Source organism: Triplophysa rosa, linkage group LG1, assembly GCF_024868665.1.
Source record: "Triplophysa rosa linkage group LG1, Trosa_1v2, whole genome shotgun sequence".
NCBI lineage: Eukaryota > Metazoa > Chordata > Actinopteri > Cypriniformes > Nemacheilidae > Triplophysa > Triplophysa rosa.
Genome location: NC_079890.1, coordinates 21294289 through 21319305, shown reverse-complemented (window position 1 = coordinate 21319305; position 25017 = coordinate 21294289). Strand labels below are relative to the sequence as shown.

General features: G+C 40.4%; 1 protein-coding gene across 1 annotated transcript in view; it reads right to left on the bottom strand.

Annotated features, from left to right (window-relative positions):
• tox3 (TOX high mobility group box family member 3) overlaps positions 1–24578 on the bottom strand; it is a 49812-nt gene extending 25234 nt beyond the window's left edge. The window contains exon 1 of the mRNA XM_057345790.1: positions 23867–24578. Coding sequence (XP_057201773.1) covers positions 23867–23965 — 99 coding nt within the window. The 5' untranslated portion in view covers positions 23966–24578. The remainder of the gene's footprint in view (positions 1–23866) is intronic.
• Positions 24579–25017: the final 439 nt, after the last annotated feature.

Here is a 25017-nt window from a genome sequence, read left to right as displayed (position 1 = left end):
AACACTGGACAGTCCCACCTAGCTCGCCTCCTCTGCGGACTTCGCCAGGGAAGCGAGAGTGTGGACGAGTATGTGGAGAGGTTCCTGGATGTCGCCGAGAATGGCGTCTTTGGGGAGGAGGAGCTGGCGGTGCTGTTCAACTCCGGTCTCAGGAATCCACTCTCAAGGGCGGAGATGAGGGCGTTGAGGCCGTTGGACTTCGACGCCGTTTGGCTCTCCGCCGCAGAGCGGTCGGAGTCCAGGTCTCAACAAGTGCCCGCTACCCATCTCCGTTGGTCACGATCCCTGAGGGTGGTTCCCTGCAGATCGGGGTTGTGGGCATCGGCACGCCATCCCCCTCACTCTCGGCAGCCTCTCCACCGTCCACCAGCCTCGTTGGCAAGCGGGGGAGGCGAGCGTCCTGGGGATCCACCTCCGAGGAGTCCCAGCCGGAGCCAGCCGTGCTTCTTTACCTCCTTCCATCACCCGACCACCAGCCGGGTGGCTCGGCGGAAGAAGAAGAGGCAGCAGCGGGCAGCGTGGACTCCAACCAGCGGTGCAGCCGGCGTCCAGTCTTGTGTCCAGCCGAGTCCAGTCTTGTGTCCAGTCCTGTGTCCAGTCCGGTGCAGCCGGCATCCAGTCCGGTGGCAGCCGGCGTCCAGTCCGGTGGTCCGCCGGCGTCCAGTCCGGTGATCCAGCCGAGCGTCCCAGCCGGTGTCCAGCCGCGTCCAGCCGGCCTTCCAGCCGGCGTCAAGCCCTGTCCAGCCGGCCTTCCAGCCGGGTCCCAGCCTTTTCCCTCCGACGCTCAAGTAGGTGGTCCCCCCCAGGACTTCACCCACAGAATCCCCCAGGACTCCGCGCCCTCGAGTGCAGCCGGGGATTAAGACTGTTCCCCCCATGAACTCTTTTGTTCCCCCACCCCCCCTCCCATGTTTGTTGTTTTTTTTGTTCCACCCAAGTCCCTTTGTTATTCTTGCTTGTCTGATTTTGTTTTCCATGTTTTGTCTGTTTTGGTCACTGTCTCAGTCTGTCTTGTCCCGTTAGTCTACCCCTTGGTGAGCACCTGGTGGTGCTCATTAAAGGGGGGGCTTCTGCATGGCTCTGCCTCTATTAGTCATGTTTTTCTTGGTCCTGTAGCAGAGCCATGACAAAGTCTTTGGTTATGTGTGGAGAGAAACATATTATTGTCCTTTTGACAATAATATGCGTTCTCTCCAGTGTCTCGTCATTGGCCCCGCCCCTCTCGTTTCCTGTATTGTCTCCCTGCCGTGTCTTATGTTTCACACCTGCCCTCACTCGTTATCCTTCGTTTGTCTTACCCTTTAAATAGTCCTCATGTTTCATTGTCTTGTTGCTCGTGGATTGTATTGTATTCATGCCTGTTCGTCTTGATTCCGTGCCTAGTGCTGTGTGTTCCTGTTCCGTGAGTTTTTTGTCTGTTAGTTTATTGTAGTTTTTTCCAGTGTGGTCCTTAGTCCTTGTATTTTAGGTTAGTGAGTTTATGTGCCTGTTTTGTTCCTCCATTTATTATCGTGTTTTGTTCCCCACTGTGGGTTTTTTGTTTTGCGTGTTTTTGTGTAAAATAAAGTGTCCTGTTTACCCCTTCACGCCTGCCTGCATTTGGGTTCTCCTCACGCCTGCCGTGACACAAAGTAGCCAAAAAGTTACTTAAGTACAGTAACTAATTACATTTACCCCAATACTTTACACCACTGTTAACAAGGCATGAGTGCGAGTTGCTCCATCTCACACGCAGCCTCAGAGGGAGAGAAATTCTCCAGTACAGAAACAGTATTGATAACGTCGGAGTTTATACCTATACAATGCGGACAACTGTAATAATTTAGCCGCTGGTCTCGTCACCAGGTTTCCGTACCCGTGCATACATGTAGCCTAAACTATGTGGTTGAAGGCTCGCTAACAATAGCGTTCCAAAACGTTACTCGCATTCTCAAGTAGCATCATATTTAATCAATGAAATATACAAGGCTAGATTAAGACAGAAGGATTAAAAGAATTTAAGTTTTACCGTTTTCTTTTGAAGTTATCAGATAGTTAAAAAGTTAGCAGGCGTCACAGATGCACCTGCCTGTTAATCGGCCTAGTTTGCTGCACAATCGTCCAATGCCGATGAATTAAAAAAATCCCAAAAATCGGCCGATCAATCGGTCGACCTCTAACCAAGGTTGTGTGTTTGTGTAAAACTACTGTAACACACAACCTCCATCTTATTGCTTTTATAAAATGTGACGTAAATGATACTTAAGCATGCTTGAAGGGTTTGACTGATTTTGGACCCCAGCGTCCATACCAGGCAGAATTTCATAACCTTAGTGTTTATATATTCTTATGCAAGTGTTTCCAAAGGGAAAATAAGCTATTATTACAACACTGAATTCAATCACCCAGGGGGTAAAACAATATTACAGCAACCTGAAATAAACCAAACAGTAAATATCCACTTGTGAAGTCTGTGATCGTGGCCAATGGTCTGTCTGTAGAATTACTGAGGTAATAATGTCATTATATGCGAGTGGGAGAGTTGGACAAACATACCAAAGTTTGACGTATTCATCAGTTTATTTTAGTATAAATATAACACCTTCCGTCCTTATTAATTAAAAGATGGCAAACTTCAGGTTGCAGACCTAGTGTGAATTAATGGACAAAAACACAGCTATATTTATAAAAGAGTGCTACACGCACAAACATAAAACTACACACATCTTCTCACAGGGGGAATTTGTAAACTGACGTCTTTGCTCAGTAGGCCCACACAAAGAGCCTGAAGCAGGGCTGTTCTGATCTGCAGGAGGAATCGATCACCAAAAGTCAGTTTAAAGCTAAAATCATTACATGAAACTACCACACACAGAGAGAACACAATCATAATCTGCTTTAGACAGTCACCTCTTTCTCTCCCACTCTTTCTTCTACCTCTCTCTTTAACGCTGTTCTATTCTTTTCTAATCACACCACGCAGAGAAAAAAACCCAAGACTGGCAGAATTGTGTGTATAATGGATTATGAACAATTTACAAGAATTGAATTACATGATGCTATGACGGCTCTCCGTATATCAGCTAATTGGGTACAAACATATTGGGAAAAGTAATACAGAGAAGATTTGCGGGACCATTTCCAAAATGCAGTTATGGAGCTACAAGTGACTAAAATGAAGTCTGACAACTACATGAGATTTTTCCCACCAGGCGAATGATATGAAATAGATGTATAAAGTAAATTAATTGAGTAAATTAAGTACATTTATTTCAGCATATATTACAAACACTTAACTAAGTACAATCTTAATAGCAATAACAATCATGTATGGCGCCAACGCACAATGTGTCCATCTATTTGACCACATATTTTAAAGTACACCACAGAAGACACGCAGAAGTGTACGAGGGATGAACCGCCACCTCCCACTGCACCAGCATCTGTTTCTGCTGTGTAAGAGACTCGCACCAGAGGGCCGTTTTGTCTTATCTACATAGCTCCGATTAATGACAGCCCCCATACCTTCCTGTGTTCAAGTCACACACCAGCTCTGCTATTTGAATCCTTACAGAAAACCTTTAAAGAAGCACTGACAAGCCAAAGCTTCATCTTTGATCTCGCTGGGTACAGCACTATTGGCTCTCTACCACAGAAAACACCCTGGATATAGCTTCAGAGATTCCCACAATAGAACCGGACGCTCAGTCACTTACGCACACAATCTCAGGAAAGTGAGGAAATAGATTGTATGGATGCTGATATCTAAAAAGTAACAGCATAAAACGGTAACACTTTCCAAATGGTTTGATTCATTGACATTTGGTTACACTCGGTATCATGAACTAACATTGAGCGTTTTGCATTTTTATTTTTAATGTTATTTTTATAAATTAAAGGCTCAATTCACACAAAAAATGATCATTTTGTCATCATTTTCTGCCCCTCATGTCATTTCACACCTGTATGGCTTTCTTTCTTCCGCAGAACACAAAATAATTGACTCATTGACTTGCATTGGTTTTATGTCCATATAAAAGAGAATGGTACCATTGTTCAGTTACCAACATTCTTCAAAATATTTTCTTTTGTGTTCCACAGAAGAAAGTCATACTTTAAAATGGCAAGAGGGTGAGTAAATGATTACAGAATTTTCATTTTGGGGTGAACTATCACTTTAATGTTATTTTTATACATAATTAAACATAATTTAAGCAGCTAGAAATGTACAAAATGTAAAAATGTGTATGAGTGAAAAATTAAAACATACTGTATATACAGTACATAAAAAATAAAAAATCCAATAAACCATATTGTGTAAATATAAGATAATGTGTAAAAATAATGTTATCCAATATCCTATAAAAGGTTACACTCATTCCCTCGTTCTACATAAAATTCACTCCTCGAATCTCCCTCAGCAGTATTGCATCCATCATTTTCATTACTAATCTTTCCGAGATAAATTCAGACAGTGTTAGTGTGTATTTAATGACCCTTACACACTGTACACTTTCTGTATAGCTGTTTGCAGTGGATGCATTGCCTGCCAGTTGATGGGTCTGTGAAACACAAACTGTTAAGAGCCGACTCATACATCAGCTCATTATTCTGCCGAATACAGCACCATATTAAACAAATGGATCAGCCTACAGCTGCAGAGAGGAGCCTTTTGAGGGGCCAGAGGTTATTGTCTAATTTAAATCTTGGCTGTATTCCCAGGCCAGTGCCACATTCCAATTTGAGACTGTGTAGCCTGGCGCCACTGACAGGAGCCTTTCTGAAAACACAGTTATGGCCGCCCTCCAGAAATGTGTCGAAAAGCGGAGCAATCAACAGGTTGTGGAAGATTAACAGTGCAGTTGGTTTAAATTAGCCCGGATAATGAAAATGTTAAAATATTGATGACTGGTTTATAGTTTTTGTGCCTGTTGCATTTACACACAGCTGTACGGCAATACGGGTGTTGCTCATGTACTACAAACCGTGCTCCAGACCTCATGCTAAATAACACAAAATAACAGCTGGAGCCATCAAAAAAAAGAATCAATACAAGCGCAATTCCTGAATGCTTCCCATACGTATGTTTACACCTGAACTGTCATTTTACATTCTGCAGAAATTGCAATACCTAATCTTACCTATTCACTTCTGGTCATCACGGTGACACTTTGAGAGGCCAGGAACAAAAGAGTACCAAGGATTTGAACAGATATGCCCTACAATTTTTCCACTCTTGAAGACAGGGTGACAGCAGACAGATCAAAGAGAAACAGAAATAAAACAGGGAATTACTGAAACTGTGCCACATCTTTTAAAGTGGAGTGGGAGAATTTATCCTCAGTACCAAAGAAGTATTCAGACAGAAGAGAGAAAACCATCCTTTGTGTTGCAGCTACAACAACAAACACAAATGTATTAAAGCACCTGTCAACATGCATTTCAATCATTCACTCCAAAGAGTGCATCTCAAAGAACTAAATACTTTTAATGTAAATCTACATGCTTCATAAATAGATAACATGCTACAAATAAAACCATTTGAATAATTCGCCACATTCCATTTAAATAAACAGTCGGCATCCATGTGGCTAATGAAACGTATGAGTCTATTTGCAATTATGCAAAATTCTAGCTTAAGCTTCGGTAAATACTACAGTCTCGAAAATGTACAATCTTCCAGTAAGGGCACTAGGGCAGTGTGCAATTTTACCCAATTTTACAGCGAGAACCCTTAAAAGGGGGTCAATAACAGATCTTATATTTGAGTTGACCTATGTTACGGCCAAATGGGAGAAGCGCTGCTCTAAAATAACACGGCGTGCAAAGCACACAATGCATTCCACAGGCCAACCATCATCCACAACACATGTAGACACTGTCCACCTCCATCCGTCTTCATTAGGTCAATGTTTGACCTTTTTCTCTGCATCTGAAGAGGTCTTCGGGGACCTTCTTGTCACAGTTAGCTTGGATATTTTGAAAGCAGCAACAGCATGGCTAGCCAATTTACTGCAACAGCAGGTCGGGCACAGACAATGGTGAGCGGCTAATCCGAGTCTAAGAGCAAAGAGATGCTCTGGCATGGAATGGAGCTGAGAATGGTGGGACGAGAGAGATTGTCTCTTGAAAATTGAGTGGAGTGGGGTGCTGAAAAGATAAAAAGAAATGCTATTTACCCATTTGTTTACACTAAAGAGATCAAGCCTTGTCTTCTGGAAGATCCCGAAGCCAGAGACCATGCCAGTCAACAGATGTCCACAGTTACGGTTATAAATCCTCCTGAACTAATGTTTATTCAAGAACACTGACTAAAACCAAAAACTTATTTGACTGAATCGTCAGTTAATTTGTCCTTTTACCCACTGCAAACATGAGTGAATACTTCAATAACGTTAAAGAATAACTGCACAGACAGCTTTTTTGTTTTTCTCCGTTGCAAAGCACAGATTTCAATTCCACGTTGTTTGTTTGGTGAAGATCTACACCGAGCATATTCTCGCTGCACAGACGCTCTTAAAAGCTCCAAATGGACAACACCGACGACGCAGACAGTTTTATTTTCATTCACGTCTCCCACACATCTCGTGACTTTCCAATTAAAATCAGAGTGACTGATTGAGTATAATCGTAGCCAGAGGCATGACGTTTAAACACTGGCAGATTCGCTGTCAGTGTGGACTTGTCATGTACAACAAAGCATGTTTAAAGCATAATTGAGGCCAGATGGCTGAATCGGATGCCAAGACAGACAGGCAGTCCATATGCATGTCCACAGAGTATCAGTATGACTGTAATCAAGAATCGCACAAGTGTCTGTCAGGCGAGTCTTTTTAGTCGGTGTACTGTTTCTTTAAATCAGCAGACACCATTCATTGCACCTCGGCATTGCAATACAAGCCTTTACCTTTAGCAAATTTTCTTTAATTTCTTTGAGTTTTTAAAGGAATAGTTCACCCAAAATGAAACATTTACACGCCCTCGTCATTTCAAACCTGCTTGGCTTTCTTACTTCTGCAGAACACAAAAGAAGATATTTTGAAAAATGTTGGTAACAGAAAACCGTTGGTCCCCTTGACTTGCATTAGTTTTGTGTCCATAGAATAGAAGTCAATGGGGACCAACGGTTTTTGGTTGCCAACATTCTTCTACAAACTAACTTCTTTTGCGTTTTATAGAAGAAAGAAAGTCACACAGGTTTAAAATGACAAGAGGGAGAGTAAATGATGACAGAATTTTCATTTTTAGGTGAACAAGTCCTTTAATTTTACCAACATGCTCTTGATCTCCCATTTTTATTGGAAAGAATAATGAGTTTGCTACAATGCTTGTGACCCGTCTCCAGAATTGGTTACGTCATTTAAAATAAGTCCCATGATAAAGCTTTCTGAAAATAGTATGGAATGATGAAAAATGGCTTAGGCAGTAATTTCCCATCAATAGTCAAATACATTCTCTTTATTGGATGACCACACATATTTTGCTTGGCTTATCCACCAAGTTCCCTGAATTATGACTGACATACATTAAACATTAAGGATCCCTCCATATTACTCTGTGACAAGAATAATATTATAAACACCCTCGTAAAATCCAAATAGTCCACGTAATCCCATTTGAGTAATTCCGCAGCAAACGCTCTGGCATCATTTCAGTAAACTTTTCAGCCAGTAACAGCAATCTCTGCATTAATCTCTCTCATCGAATGGACAGGACCAGCCGAACATCTGGCAGAGCACCTCTGCAATCGCACTTTATGAATGATACATAAATAGGATATAACATCGCACGTGTTCCAAAACATACAGGTAATGCTCTGGGGTCTAATTTATCATTGTTATTCAAGTGCTTGCTCACCTCACGCTTAAAACAAAATCCTTCTAGATTCTAATTAAGCTCTAAGGTACCTCCCAAGGGTTCTGCTTTGGCAAAGAAAAGCACTTTGATTTATGTAGCACTTTGTCGTTAGCGCTTCAGGTCTGCCTGTTGCGAACACGCTAGTGATAAATATGAGCGTCGAGCAATTACTCATATTTGTTAATTAACTCCTGCTAACAATGTTTTCCTCCACAATGTAATGAAAACACAGCAGATTGAACACAAATATGCCCCATTATTTCATGTCTCCACCTACATGCAATTAAGATGAAAATAATTTGCTGCCGCCGAGCCCTCGCTGTGAGGGGAAACTTCTCTGGCATACCAAATAAAGGCTGTTTATCCGGCACGGGTGGCAATCATATGGAACTGATAGGTTTTAAATGCTGTAATTAGCTCTCAACCTTGTTCCTGTCTGACTGCATCCCACTAATGTGTGAACACGTGCACTCATGAATTACTCCCGATATCACGGCTCTCCTCACAGAGCTTTAATCCGAGTCGAGTTAGGCCGGACATTACGAAGGCCAGACATTCTCCCTCTCTCGTAGAAAGACAAGATAGCTAAGGAATCTTTCAGAAGGATGGCGTATGAATATATCGTGTCCAACACTACTGGATTGAGAACAAAGATGTTAAGGTCTTGCATGCCAGGGCTGCTCCGGTGAAACCAATTCGGCTAAATCAGATCCTTTTATGAACACAACCTGAGCGTAGCAGTATGGAATGTTACTGAACACACATTGTTTATATGTTCATCCAACAAAGATTACACTGATAACAATCCAGTCTCAGTTTGGCACGTAACCAAATGGCTGGTCAGCAAAGCAATTACAGACAGTGAATGTCAAACAGTATCCGGGTTTGGCTCGGACTCAACCCTAATGAGAAGAGATGGTAGCCTTCTTTTACACGGCAGTAGTCAGCCTAGCTTGTGGAGCTGAGGAGTACACTGAGCTCTTGTGTAAACACAGTTTTGGAGGTTCCAGTCTCCAGTGCACTGACATGTGGCTTAAGAGAGCATGGGGAGATGAATGCTCTCATACAAGGTTTATCAGGGTGAGTGAGAGGGGTAATGAGCCCAAAACAATATACCATTGAGGATTTACCAAAGGGTTTTGTGGAGTGCAAGACTGCAGAGTTTACTGTCCAGTGGTCCAGTCGAACAGATGCTAACACTGGAGCAACATCTGGTGACCTCTACAGGAGTGCATCAACTGTATGCACAAACACACATTTTACATATATCGTCGCTGTCCTTCCGAAACCTTGGATGTCCAAATTTGCTGTTTTTCAGGAAATGGAAAAAACACTGCACTTTTTAAATTATGAAATACTGTGTTGTCTAAGTTCACAAGTGCTTTTTAATGCTTTTTATTGGTTAGATACTTACAAAACCCATTGACAAACATAACGTATGACTAATAATAATGATTAATGGCAAAAATAAAAATCACAAAATATGGAGATACAAGGTTTCAGAAGCACAGCAGCGATATGTAAAATCAGAAGCAGAATGGAAGTTACAAAAATAAAATTTGATGACAGGTTTCTCCAAACAATTTGCCTGTTTGCTATTGGTCAGGTAAACAGGAAGTACCATTTCAAACGCACATCATTGCTATCTTGTAAAACTCTGGAGCCAGCTGTTTACACTTTACATGCTACAATAAAAATACATCATTTATATATGTGACAGTTTACTGGGGGTTTAAAACAGAAGCGGAATGCTGCTAAATTGACAACAAACCTATTTTATTAAAAATGATCAGTAATAAAACAGGAATCCTTTATTGACACAAAACAAGTTTCTCTGAGGGCCATAAATTAGAATTTCATCCCAACACTGAGCACAGCACTATTCATTTCTGCACTCTTTTATTTAGCTGTTAAATGGTTCAGTTCTAATGCTCTAACCATTGGCTTACATACTGTAACTCCTTTTAATGCATCTTTTCACTGTTCACTTCTCAGCTAATGGAGAGAGAATGAGAGACAGAGATAAAGGGAGAGAGGTGTGATGATCGAGACGAGAAACTGGGCTTCTATTTACATCAGGCACTGAACAAAAGATGAGCCGGTAAGTGTGAACATTGTGTGACAGCAGATTAGCAGTAATGAAAGAATCAAAATGCTCATGTGATGAGTTACATACCAAACAGTGCTATTTAAAACCCGGCGGCCTCTTCGCTACACACACATCTGAAGGCTTTATTTCTAAGAACTTTCCATAGAAGTGAATGTCATATTAAACAGAATGATGGAAAAAACATTCATATCTGCCAACATTTTGATATCTGTCCTCCTGTAGCTTAACCCAGCTTCTGTAGAACATCTCGAACACCGCATCAACTGCAATATTCCTCCTGTCCAATTCTCCAAAAGCCAATGCTCGATTTGATTCCTCCCTATGTATTTAAATAGAAGTTCCTCACACCCCAAAAACATGCTGGCACACACCAATACTCTCTCCACACACTCCAGATGGAGGCCAGCTGCTGAAGTCTCCAATAGAACTTTATTAGAGGCTAAACGCAACATTCAATCACACTTTAGCGGAGAGTGCAGACTGGTGTTTCTCTCCAGGATTCCTCTGAGGCTTATAAAAGACCCATCAGCAATGAAGCAACCACTGTACAATTCCTGCAAAGCATCTACAAAGCATCCACTCTCCAGTTTTAATATGCATATGAAATAAATATCAGCAGCTGGCTCAGCAGTGAGAGAAACCATATGGTGGGGTGGCTACGAACAACTAACGCTTCACATTTTCTTCTTTTCTTTTTGTTTCGGCCTACATTCTTCGATCTGATGGGACCTTGTCTTCAAACGGAGAACATGCGTCTTAATGCGTTAGAATACAAGTAACAACAAATGAATGTCCGTGGTGGCATCTTAATAAGAGGAAAAGGACCGAGCGGATCTGTCTGGTTTTTATTGCGAGAGAAAATACGCTGTCACAGGCATGATAACAATTTCATGGTTGGTGAATCGGATAGGAAGAGCAAACGTATGAGAGGTCCTTTTCTCTCTCCTCTGTCTGTGATACAGCATCATTCCACAATGCTAGTCAAATGATTAATTGCCCTGGGTTGTTCTGTCAAGTACAATTTAAGCGAGTCGGCATGTCAGCACAAGCTGCCAGCCTTTGGAAATCAGTGCCCTTGGAGCAATTCGCTTCTACAGAACAAAACCATGCTCCTGTTCTGCCTCGGGCATGCGAGACAATGGTGGGTCTTCTGCTTTTACCCACTGTAACCAAGACTAAAATAAACAGCAGAGAATTATTACATTTAGAATCTGAGGTGTTAATGTAAACACAATACCAACCAAATCCAATCACAAATACGATGGCAGAGTGAGAAAAAGGAGAAACAGAATTAGAGAAAATAAGAGCAAGAGCTGCCAAAAGTGTACAAGGCCTGACGTTTTATTTAACATAAATTACAGAGAATTACATCCCCATGCAAAACAAAGGGTCCTTCTTTCTTATCAGTCTAATGCACCCCTAAAAAGGATCCAATTAAAATCCAGAAAGAAAGAGAGAGAGAGTGTCTTTTCAATTTGAGTTCAGTGCCGGATTTGAAGACATTTTAAAGTTACCCAGCTTCCATGTGTGCGAGTGGAGGTGTTACCCGTAGCATCTCCAACCGATGACCTTTTTAAGCTAATAGAAAACAAACATTGTTCACTAATTTCCATAACACTGCAGGTGCAATTTATCACCTTTTGGGTTTAAATATCCAACTGAATGTAAAGACTTGGAGAGAGAGAAAGAAACAGAGCTGCACTTTTTAATCTTATGTCCAAACTATACACACATCCGAGAAACATTCTTCCCCCAGTTTACAACCTTCCACTAAGACTTTAACCAGTTTCAACAAAAGGACAAGATTTCATACATACTGGGAGAAAACTCAATACGCTCAAACCTAGCTGCAAGATATGTCAAGTCCTGCCACGACAAAAGAACAACCGGCACAACACAACAAAACACTGACACAACACACACAAACTGACACTATATGACAGGATCATGTCACCCTCACTGAGAACTTTCATCAATACTTTGCTCTTTTTCTGTTTATATTGATATGTACTGTATATATAGATACTTACAGTATATACTTTTATTTTTATCTTAATCTGTATTTGTGCAGAATGTTTATATTTAATTTTCCTGTGCTTTGGCAATGTAAACATTTATTTGATCATAAAGCTTCTTTGAATCTTGAAAGAGAGAGAGAGAGAGAGAGAGAGAGAGAGAGAGCGCCTTGACTTCACTCTAATGTCTGTTTTTACCCCTACGAGTCATTTCAATATGAGCTCTGTTTGCTCATTCAAATGAGTCTTTTGTTTACCCCCACTATCTGAACTCTTTGCTCTGTGAGCTCTACTAGTATTTGCACACCTGCTGTCTTTGTCAGTTCATACAGGACAACCTGGAGCCACAGAGCATTGTGGGTATACTGTATGTGGCGCAACACCGGCAACCTGACAAAGGACTTACAGAGGCGCTGCCGTACAATTTAATATTATATCTGACACAGTCTCAAAGACCTCTTTCTTCAGTTACAATAATGAGATCCTCCCCCTTTCTCTTCCTCTTTTTCTTTGTCACTCTTCACCTCCGCAAAACACTGAGTTCGAGAGCACACTGAATAGTCAAATAAGGGCAGATGAGTGATTAACTGACCTGTTTACTGGTTTGAAAGATAGTAGAGAGAGGGAGGAGAGAGAGAAAGAGAGAGAGGCGTCCTTATTGACACTCTTTAAATGTAATGAATGTCGAGTCTCATGTTACCACCAGTTAAAGAGCATCAACGGTCAAAGAATTTATTTTATTAAAAAAGTTTAATTTAACACTAATCCTGGATTTGTTAGATGATAGGTAGCAATCCTCACTCTAAAAAATAATTCATGTGGCCTAGTAAATATCACAAAAAATAAATTCAAGTTTTATTAACTTGGTTTTTTTTGCAGTGGGACATATTAAAAAAATTACAAGAATCCAACAGTTAATTTTTCTAAAATGTACATACTGTATATTATTTATATTATTATTCATTCAAGTATCTAATTAACAAATTATATTTTAATATACACTTAATATTGTTGGTGAATTCTAATAGAAATATTTTGAGTTACTCACAATTAAGTATGTATATTAAGTTATACACTTAATTTTTTTACTTACATTTACACAATTTAAACCGTATATTTAATTGATTTCACAGCTTTAAAATGTACTCTTTACTTTGTGTAAATAGGTTCAAGACAAGTAAAATCACTGTTAATTTTTGTATAGTGCTGATTTATTTATTTATTTATTTCAAAAAAGAAAAGTGTGTATTTTAACTATAAAGCAAGAAAACATACTGCACTGAACACTTATTGAGTCATATAATTCTAAGAGCACCGAGTGGATCTTTGGAAACAGCTAGATTCAGAGCAAAAGCTGTTTTTAGGTCACCGAAAATATCCCAGCAATAAGCCTGTGAGGTCGATAACTTCAGAGAAGCAGGACAAAGCTTGCGAGAGCTTTGAGACCAAAATATACTTTATAGGGCCATGAACATACACATTTCAGACTGCTCTTTAAATAATCTGTTTCCTCTGCTTCCTTTTTAACTTTAATGATGTATGAAAGGTCAAAGGAAATGAGAGCAATCATAAGTTCAATTATTATCTCAGAAACATAACACTTATACAGGGTTTTTCCTGCATAGAAAAATTAGAGGCGGCCATCTTAGTCAAATTTTGTCTCTGGCCAAAATTATGTTGAGTGTCTTAAAAAAAAACAGCGTGCATTCAACAGACTGTGATTTTAACTGCAGTATGGTATATGCACATGGGACGATGACATACTTACGCTAAAATCGCTGCTAGCTAGGTCACTTCCGCTCTCATAGCACTAAGAGGATTTTTCACCAAGTGATAACCATGTGTTAGTAAGAAAACGTTCAAATTTTGGCGAACCTACAGCAATACAGCTGATCATTGTTAAGAGCCTCTGTGATCATGCCTCTAGTAAGTGCAAAAGTTCATTTTGCTTTTTTTCATATTTGTTGATGTACCTTGAAACGGATAGCCTGAAGTGCTTCTCCTTTTTGGTTGTTGACGTATGGCAAAGTCTTTGAATAATAAGACTCACATTGTTGATCGTAATCCTATGTGCATCCTGAAGCGAAACGCTATTGTTCCCTATGGTGCCGGATGTAACAGACTGGCAGAGATTTTAGCCATCGCATGACATCACTCCATGTGCATATACCCCGTTGCGGCATTACCCCACAATGGAGGCGCTGTTTCGTTATCAGCACCAGTGAGGCGCTGAAGAGTCGCAGCATAAGAGCTATTAGGAGATGTTTTAGCTGTATGTCACGGCTGTTCAGGTGAATATTGTTTCTTTTGCATCCAAGTATGTTCGATTTCTTGAAAAGGTTCCTTAAATTAACCTGCTGTCCATCATTGTAATGTTTTAAGCTATGAAGTAGCTCGTTTAATCAGCGTTATACTGTACACAGCGAGTTCGCCAGTATGAACGCACATTGTGATCAGAACGACTCGCTAACGAATTACTCATTTGAACAGATTTGTTTGAACAGTTGAAACTATTCAGTCACTAGCGAATATAAGAGAAAAGTGATTCATTTAAAAGCTCAGTGAACCACAAGAGAACACAGGATGTGAATGAGCTTTACTCATTTAGTAAAACTGGTGAATTCACATTTACATTACATTTACATTTAGTCATTTAGCAAATGCTTTTATCCAAAGCCATTTACAAATGAGGTAAACAATGGAAGCAACTGGAACAACATAAGGACAACAAAAAGCATAAGCGCCGTAAAACTGGTCTCATATAGCCTGCCACAATATACAAAGCTAAGGGGTTTTTTTAAGGATAGAAACAGTAGAAAAGAGATAGAAGTCAGAACTAATCGGTCAGGTGCTGACGGAAGTGATGTGTTTTCAGCCGATTCTTAAAGATGGCTACAGAATCTGCTGATCTTGTAGCAGCGGGCAGATCATTCCACAAATGTGGAACAGATCCAGAGAAGGTACGTGAGAGTGATTTTTTCCCTTTTTGGGATGGCACTACAAGACGTCGTTCGATTGCAGAGCGTAGGGATATGGCGGGTACATAAATCTGTATTAGCGAGTGAAGTTACGGGGGTGCCGAACCAGTGGTGGTCTTGTAAGCCAAGAGCAGAGCTTTGAATTTGATGCGAGCGACTATAGGGAGCCAATGTAACTTAATGAAGAGAGGAGTGACATGTGCTCTCTTCGGTTCATTGAAGACCACTCTTGCCGCTGCATTCTGGATCATCTGTAGAGGTTTGATTGTGCAAGCTGGAAGTCCAGCCAGTAGCACATTGCAATAGTCCAGTCTGGACAGGACAAGAGCCTGGAATAGGACTGGTGTTGCATGCTCGGACAGGAAAGGTCTAATTTTCCTAATGTTGTATAGGATGAATTCACAGGACCGGGTGGTGCTGGCAACATGATCCATGAAAATTAGCTGATCATCGATTAACACTCCCAGGTTTCTGGCAGTTCTGAAGGTGTGATGGTTGATGAGCCTAGTTGAATAGAGAGGTTGTGATGAATCTTCGGGTCGGCCCGAAGTTCAGCTGCAGATGATGGTCCTTCATCCAGAGCGAAATGTCACTCAGGCATGCTGAAATGCGTGCAGAAACAGTCGGATCGTCAGGCTGAAATAACAGGTGGATCATCCGTATAGCAGTGATAGGAAAAGCCATGTTTCCGAATGATAGAACCTAGGGATGTCATGTATATGGAAAAGAGCAACGGTCCAAGCACTGAGCCCTGTGGCAACCCTGTATTGAGATGTTGGGACTCATGATTAGCACCATTCCAGTGACACCCAGAGCCTTGAGGGTCAACAGGAGGATGTGGTGGTTAACGAAGTCAAAGGCAGCAGATAGATCCAGTAGGATGAGTACAGATGAATTAGAGGCTGCTCTTGCCAGTCTCAACGCTTCAATGACCGAGCAGCGCGGTCTCGGTGGAATGACACTCTTGAAACCAGACTGGTTGCTGTCCAGGAGGTTGTTCTGCGTGAGAAAGAATGTGGTTAAATGGTTAAATACAACACGCTCAAGAGTTTTGGCAATGAAGAGGAGGAGAGATACCGGTCTGTAGTTATCTAACAATGCAGGATTAAGAGTGGGTTTCTTCAGTATCGGAGTAACACAGGCGTCTTTGAAAACTGTGGGAAATGTACCAGTGATAAGAGACGAGTTGGCTATTGTGGGCTGAAAAGTTAGTTGAAATGATAAAAAGCTTATATTTGATTTTAAGCGACTTTTCTGTTGGTTGGATAAATTTGATGTTTTATATAACTTAATAATTGTCACTTTCATGTCATTTTTAGAACTTGTATATGTTGTTTGTAAAGTGTTTGGTTAATCCACTTAAAGGGATGGTAGGCCTACACATGCGCGTATGTACAAGATCAGGATGGCACCTCCTCCACCTCATTTTGAGACAGGAAAACCCTGTTATACAGCGCTATATTAAGCACAACAGAAATTCAGCCAGATGATCTTACTTTACTTTATAGGAAATCTCATTTGTAATTTAAAAAAGTACATACAAAGTCAATCTGCCAGCAAAACAGTCACGTTTGGCAATTGACAGGTTTGTATTAATATTGTTAAAAAGTATGTCAACTCTTTTCTTGTTCATCATGACAAAGATGTTCAGTGCCCTCCCTGATATCTATGACCCTCTCAAAGTAAAACAATGTATGGAAAAGTTTGCCTTCTCTCTTATCACAAGCTATTGTCATAACTGGAATATCTTTTGACTGATCAGCATTCCAGATTGGCATCCTTTGTTTCGCAACAATAAGATTGGAGAATTGTTTTGGAATAGGATGGGGATCAGAATTTCAGCTCAGCTCGTAACAAAAGAAAGACGACATGTTAAACTCTCTCCACATGCTGTAGCTCACTGGCATCAGCACAATGTGTTGTCAGAAAGGCCGTGTCCCTAGCATGGGCCACATTCCTGTCTTGAAGAGCAGCCATCAAACCTTTGTTCAACGCAATCTGATTCGGTGACAGTTTTCAGCAGCCTGGGAACAATGCATTTCTTTATCAGTGCCTTAAGTGGTGTTTACATAAGCCCGTTGTCGTACAAAAACGGCATTTTAAAACGAAAACGACCCTCGTTTATAATGCCGTTTCCACATGCGTTTTAGAAAAAATCTGTTTTTACACTATACTACCGAAAACGCATGTCACATGACCATTCAGACACGCTGGCCATGCGCACATAAATGTAAACAGTTGTATGGGCATACATAAGTTGGTTGTTGATGACAGTAGGTTATAGTCACAGACCTACCAGTACAAAATGAACATGATGGCGAGGAAAAGCAAGGAAGTCTTCGCGTGGATAACGTTAGATGAGGTAATCCATGTTATTAGGCTCGTTTGATTTCATTCGGCACCACGCAGACCGATCGACGTATGACATCGCAGTACTGAGTGAGCTATTTAATCGATTCTCCCTCGCCTTGCTGTAATGTCACCGTGTCAATCCAGTCCAGCTTGAAGTTAAACATTCCTGTTGTTTACATGGTCGCTGCGAGGCTGGTCATTGTCGCCTTCAGGTTGCGTAATGACTCAGATGACAGAGGCTTAACGAATCAGGGAAGCAAACGCAATGATACTGATGACCCAATCAGAAAGCGAATGTGGGCACCATGCCTGCGTATTCTAAAGTCTCCGTTTTCGTCCATTTACACAGACACGCGTTTTCAAACTAAAACAGGGTCTCTGCAGCGTTTCAAAAAGTCTCCGTTTTGGGGGGGTCGAAAACGCCAGATCAGTGTAAACGCCAGGCGTCACCGTAGCAATAGGTATGCATTTTTAAATGAAAACGCAGTACTATAAACGCCGCCTTACTTTCTCCTAATCAAAATACACAACAGTCAAATACACACACACGCAAATACCTAAAATGTGACCTGCCACATCGCCCCAGGTTGTATTTATTATTACTTTATTCTGTACTCTCACTTATGCTGGAAATAAACAAACAGATGTATTCCATCATTTTAGTCAGAAATCATCACATCGCAGCCAGATGAGGCATGTAGGTTATATTGGAGGAAATGAGATAAGAAGCATTTACAGTAAGCAGCATGTAGAGGATTACAGATATGATTTATAGAGCATGATCTGGCCTGGCTAATGGTGTGTGTCAGCTGCAAATTTACATATTTGCCCAAGCACACGGCATCATATCAGCCAGCTACTAAATCAATCATAGCCACTATTAAGGAGTCTGCTGATAGGGGTTAGTGGAAATGAGCTCTTGAGCCTCGGGCTTGTACTGGCACGGTTACCTTTCTCCCATCAATCACTCATGCATCTGAGATGATCATTGGAACGTACGTTTAGCCGTTGAGGACTACTCTGCACTACAAGCTTCTTAGACTGACGCAGACAGTTGCCATGCACAGAATGGGATGAGGTACATAGGACGTATGCCACTATTTTGCAAAATCGCAAAAAAAGTGTAAGTTCACTTGAAGAAATGGATCAATAAAAGATAATGGTGAGAGAAGCAGAGAAGAGAACACGAGAAAGAGAGAGAACAACATAAATGCAGAACACATTGTGATGGCTGCATCATTTTGTTCATTAAATCGGAAAGATTTTGAATGTTCTGTAGCAGATTACATGAACCTTGCCACGTACAACAGGTCCAAATAACAACCCGTCTGCCATTTTAGGACAAAATACTGGCGATATATTCTGATCAAACCTTTCCACATTCAATAAATGCATCGGTATTCCTGGTGGATATGAACAGGTGGAGTGAAAAAAACCTTAAACACTTGCATCTGCTCCTGCTCTCTAAATGCTATGCTGTCTGAATCGAGGTGGCATGAAACTGTATCATTTACAGTTCGAATTTCAGCTAACAGTTGTTATTTTCTTCAGCTGTCATTCGGAGAGTTAATACTTTCTTTCCATCAAATATTGTGCTTGGGGGCATGATGGAGGGGTTCTCTTTCACAAATCCCTATAGACATGCACATAAAAACTGTCTTGATTATATCGCCACTAAATCCATTTTGAAAGAATCTGACACAAGAAACATATTTCTTCTACTTCCCCTACAAATGAGCAATTGTGTTACAGACTGTGCTTCCTGTATACAATGACACCTGCCGAATACATTGTAACACTGTAAACAGTAGGGATGGGCGATATGGCCCTAAAACTCTATCACGATAATTCCTGGTATTTGTTGCGATAACGATAAAAATGACGATATATCCATAACGCCATCCACCGCTGTTGTTTGCGTCAAGTGATAGTAGCTGCGTGTAGTCTAGACCCTCAGAAAAACAAATATTATCAAAAAGTAAATCTTACCCCAAATCAAACAGCTCCTAAAATATACCTACAGTATTTTTGTAAATATAAAATATAAGTGAGATTCGACTTCAAAAGGTTGTAGTAAAGAAAAGTTAAATGAACTAAAGCTCAATAAACACATCATGTCATACCTAAAACTGTATATATTCTATTGTTGGGTGGAAACGATCGATCGCATCACGCTGTCAATCACTCTCTCTTGAACTGTGTGAACCTTCTCTTCTCACAGCAACATACACTGAATCTGTCTATGACTCTACAGAAAGAGAACAGAAAAATGCAGATAAAAGAAATCTAATTAAATAATCCATGCTTTTATACGCTCATAAACGTATTTAAAATAACGTAATACAAACTCGCATTGTACTGTATGTAAACAGGCAGCAGTGCTGTGCGCGCTGTGTCGCTATGAAAGCACATGTGGGCGCGAACTGCGCACGGGACGCTCCGTTCATCCTGTATATAACAGGCAAGAAATCATATTAAACAATTTGCGCACGCGCACATAACATCTAACGAATGTTTAAATAAATACTTTTAGCCAAACTAAATGTTGTGGTGTAACGTATTATGACAATCAACGAATACTTAACAAATGAATTAAATAAAACAAAAGTGAAACTAAACATTAACTCGGATGCATCTACAGTGCCAACCTAAATGAGATTTACAGCTTTTAGTGCAAACTCTTTATCAGCTTCACGTCCACCCTCCGCTATACCCGTTTTCACTTCACATATGAGCTGTGAATGGGTCTCACAAAGAAATACGTCATCAACTAGAATTTATCGTTTATATCGCGAGAAGACTAATTCCTATCGTGTGGGGAATTTCTACCGGTATATCGCAAACGATATAATATCGCCCATTCCTAGTAAACAGATCTAAATGTTAGGATGTAATTTAACCCTTGCTTTATAGATCAACACTAAGCCTCATTTGAATCGCTCTATACAGAGGGGAGGAGAGTGTGGGTGTTTACAAGCAAATACATCTGAATGTCATCTCTTCTCCACTGTAATTTGCTATCTCCAGTTGCTGTCACCTCATTTCCTCTTTGCGTTTGTCTCTAGTGGAGGGCCATGAAACAGCTGCTACTACAGGCACTTCATTCAGACCATGCATTGTCTCATCACAACCGTAGATGAACTCCAGAGAGTCCACTGTCTGTCGCTGCATCTCCTCCATGCACTGACATCCACACTTTATTGTGAATCAGTTCTTTCACTCATACATGGAACGTTTCTTTTAAACATTGTTATTACACGGCTCATTTGAATGCTTGATTCTGATTGGCCAGTCGCGACATTCCAAGGGTTGTTATTTTCAAATAACAACCCTCAAATATATATCAAATATATTTTCAAATAACAACCGCTCAAAATTAATAACACCCTGTAACCCGGATGCTGCAAATCATTTTGAGAGGGGCAGTTTAATATTACACAAAAATTAATTATAAATATGTCTTTTAATAACATATATGACATTATATTTACAAATGATTAAACCAATTTGCCTGTTCGTGACGTTTGAATGTCGTTTCTTACTTTAAAACCGAAACTAAACGGCTTTTCCTCGCGGAAGGTCTGCATAAAAAATGGTAAAAATGAGCTAATCAAATATTTCAAATTCACATTTTATGTCCAGTTTTTGTCTCATGTGGCAAGTAGCCGTGTAATAAGCGGGATAATGTACAAACAGCCGGTTGTTATCGCGAAATAAGCCCCTTCAGTGTGATACAAGACGGGGCTTATTTCTGCGATAACAACCGGCTGCCTGTACATTATCCCTTACTTATCGAGTCCATAACACAGAGAAGGAAATGAAAGCAATATTTCACTGAAAATGTTTGTTTTTTTTCGAGTCGCCACGTCATAATGACTTCAACCTTTGCAAAAACAACATATGTGGACTCCACTAGACTTTTGCCAGAGATTTTACTTTTTCACTTTGAGATCTATGAATATTTGATTTATTTGCAGAGAAACGCTTGTGAGGAAAGACTAAGTGATATGTTTTTGAAATTCTTGTGGCTATTCTTCTGTAGTGAAATGTAATTACAAGTAAACATTGTGAGTTGGCAATCAATATGAAATAAATGTACTATGAAACTATGTCAAAACAATCCCTGATTTGTTCTATAAACTATTTGAGTAAACCCACACAGCTGCCATTGCCGGTTGAGAGTTTGTATAGTAAAAAGGTTTAACATAAAAAACCTTTTATGGTTTTGTGTGTGTGATTTATACATGTGTTTTTTTACATTTAATAATAAGAATTTATAAACACTTGGTGTATGTAAACCTTTCCAGTAGCTCAGTCTACATTAGCTTCAAAATGCATACACAAAAACATTTCCAGGACAACTGGAAAAAAGAATCCTTCATCTCTTGCATAACTAAATGATTTTGAAATGATTTTCATCAGAGGCAGAGAGAGGGTGAGAGCAAGAGAGAGAGAGTAGAGTTGAGAGGGAATAGGGTTAGGAATGCTGACATCCACCAAAATAAAGTGGGACTCAGATAAACATTCCCTTCCAAATGTGCTGTCTCATTATCCATGTAATCATTTTAATACTTTCCCTTAACAACAAACAGCCTCAAATGTTTTCAAAATCTCCAGTCAAATTTAAATGCCTTTGCATATTTAAAAAGGCTCCTTCGATTACTATTACACATCTGTAAATGATCTGCGTAAATACAACAATTCACCTCGGATGCAAATGACTCCTACCTGGCATTATGTAAAAGCTCCCACAAAGTGATTACATTACATATAAAGCGAGCAGAGAGTTTGGTTAAGTGTGACAGGCTTGTCTTTGATACGTCAGTTCTGTTGATCAATGCTGACCAAAACTGGACCAAAAACAAAGCAGAAACGCAAACAGCTCACGTTTAAACATACCATTCAATTTCCACAAAACTCTAAAAAGGCAAAAAGTAACATCACATTACATTTTCAAAATGTAGCCATTAGTTTATTTAAGCCATCAGGAACACTTCTAGTAAATTTCACTGACTGCTACCACATGTGCTCTCTTTATAAACTCAATGCTCCTGCAGAAACCACACTCATTACCCAGAATCCACCGCATACAGTGAGGCTGCAGACACAAATCAAGACCCCTTACAGCTGCCTCAAGGGCCCGGGCCTTTAACTTGTTATTCCAAAGTTTAAAAACTAACAGTCCCAAGCTCAGATTTTTCTGTATCCCATTACTACTTTTATAAACACTGAATTATGTAAAACATTATACAAATTTGCAATCTCATTAGTCATTAGCTTTTTCCATGACCATGGTTATTCTTCATTCAGCTTATATCCATTTTAAACAGTAAAGTAAACATATCCCACTCACTTGCCACTGTTTTTATCGCCCCCTTAAAAAGTGTAAAATACACAATATAATTTGTCTTATCAGTAACTTAGCTCTAAAAAAACGTGCTGCCAATGGTGGCTAATGCTGTTGCAAATAAACAAAACGCTTTACAGTATGTGTACATTATGAGGTATGAGTCAGTCTCTTTACAGAGAGACACTATCAGTCCTGTACCTATTAAGTCAAACCAATTAGATTAAAAAGACAGCATGTAAAGCCTGCAGTGGGTGGGTTGAAGTAGCTGTGTTGATCATCATGATACAATGTTTGTGATAGGTGTGTTTGTGGGGAAGACAGATACTGTAACATCCAGAAGAGCAAACCCATAGCCTGTATCCTGTATCACTCTTCGAAAGAACTAAAACTTTACTTTCCTACCCATCATTACATAACCATTACTCAGTAAGATTTAGATAGAGTATGACAGAGGAAAATGTGTGTACTGTTTACAAAAAGAAAGATTTGCAATCTTTATCACTGCTGGACACTGTTTATCAAAGTCAAAGTAGTTTAAAGATGTGCAAACAACGTTTTAATGCACCTTTAATACACAAGTGTCCATGTTGAACAGTGTGACATGCGACGTTATAGTTCTGTGAACAACAACATTTGCAGAGCCAGCTGAAAATCACACAACGGTTCCCTCAGGAGCACATAAAAACATTCCTGTCATATCAAGCAGAATCTGTAAGGGCAGCACAATTCACTCATTGTCCCGTAACACACTGACAGTCCTTTGTCCAAACTTCTTTTACTGCTGATTTGCATCCTTCTGCATTGTTTAACATTACTGAATCTATACAACAGACCTCACTTAACTACTTTAACCACAGCCGAGCTCGAGGAGGCATAGACAAAGTTGTCAAGTGACACAAACTGGCGTGAGCTCGAGCTCTAAAAACATGTTTCGTATTGAATTCTTGCGCGATGTTTTACGCTAAGAAAAACAGGAGAGGATACAGAAGAGTGGGGAGTGTGTTCATCATACACCTGCTCTCTGTACGATGGTGCTTTACAAAGTAAAACATCGTGCGCATTTCATCGAGTCTTTCCAAAGTTTAATCCAGTTAAACTGAGGAAAGCTACACACTTGCGAACTCTAACGTTAGACACTTGCTGAAAACATCACCAAAAACCGGGACTCAACTTTGCGCTCCTAGTTTGAAGCCACCGGCTAAGGGGTCCAAAATGGTTGTCTTACCTTGTTGTAGTTGTAGTATCCTAAGCAGTGGGAAAAATCCAGGTTCTGTGGATCTCTGGGAATTGAATTCCCTCCGGCAGACGGATAAAATACATCCATGTTTCCTCTCGGCGAAGCGCTCTGCTGCTGCTCCGTGAAAAGGCGCAATTTCTCTTACTTGTCCTTCAACGATCCAGGCGCGAGTCTCAGTCTCACGGGGAAAAGCACGGCTCGCGGGGGACGGAGAAAGGGTAAAAGGGTGATGTTGTGACTTTAAGTAATCCTTTTCTATATGCACTGATCGCCGGCCATAGTTTTGGGATGTTGCGAAAGGGATTGGCGATTTTCAAACTGCTCCTGCGCTGCGAGGTTCAAGCATGCTTGGGGAGCAACACAAAGAAAGATACGCGAGCCGGCAAACAGCAACTCCGCTATAAAAGATACACACAGTTAGTGAATTTAAACACAATTTTGGTCCCGTTTCAAAAACGCATCCATCAATCCACACTTTGCGTTTTAATTCAATCAATGCACGTCAGTTGGCACACTTTTGCCCCTTAAAGCGTGGGTAATTGCATCAAATTAACCCCTCCTGACGCATGGATAGCACTCTCCGATGGCACCGTTAGTCCGTCTTAGAAACTTAGAAGGCTGTGTTTACATACTCATTATAGAGCTCGTTTGAGGGACTCTGAACAACCAATGGTCTTGTGTTTACTTCGACCAACATCAGGCTGTGATGGCAGGGGTATGGAAGAAGGGAAGAGTGGGGCTCATTGCGACCACTCCCCATCTCATATCGCCACTCCCCTATCAGAAAGAGAAACCGTGAGTTATGTTCATAACTGATTTTAGCACGTGTGGACACACATTTTTACATTCAGCACACAAGGACATCACTTTACCTAGGAAAGTACATAGTACTTAGTTCTGTAGATTTCAGAATAGGATCAGTAGATGCTTGGAAAGAAGATTCAAGGAATTATTTGCATGTGAATAGACCACTTCCTATGATGGTTTCAATGCTAAAAAAATAAAACAGGTTAGTAGGCTAGTTAATACCACGTGCATGTAAGAGGTAGCTGAAGAGACAGCAAAGAGAGAAAGATGTTTGTTCACACAGCCAAAATAAACATGTTCTATTGAATAAGCTGGACAGCCTTCCCATATGT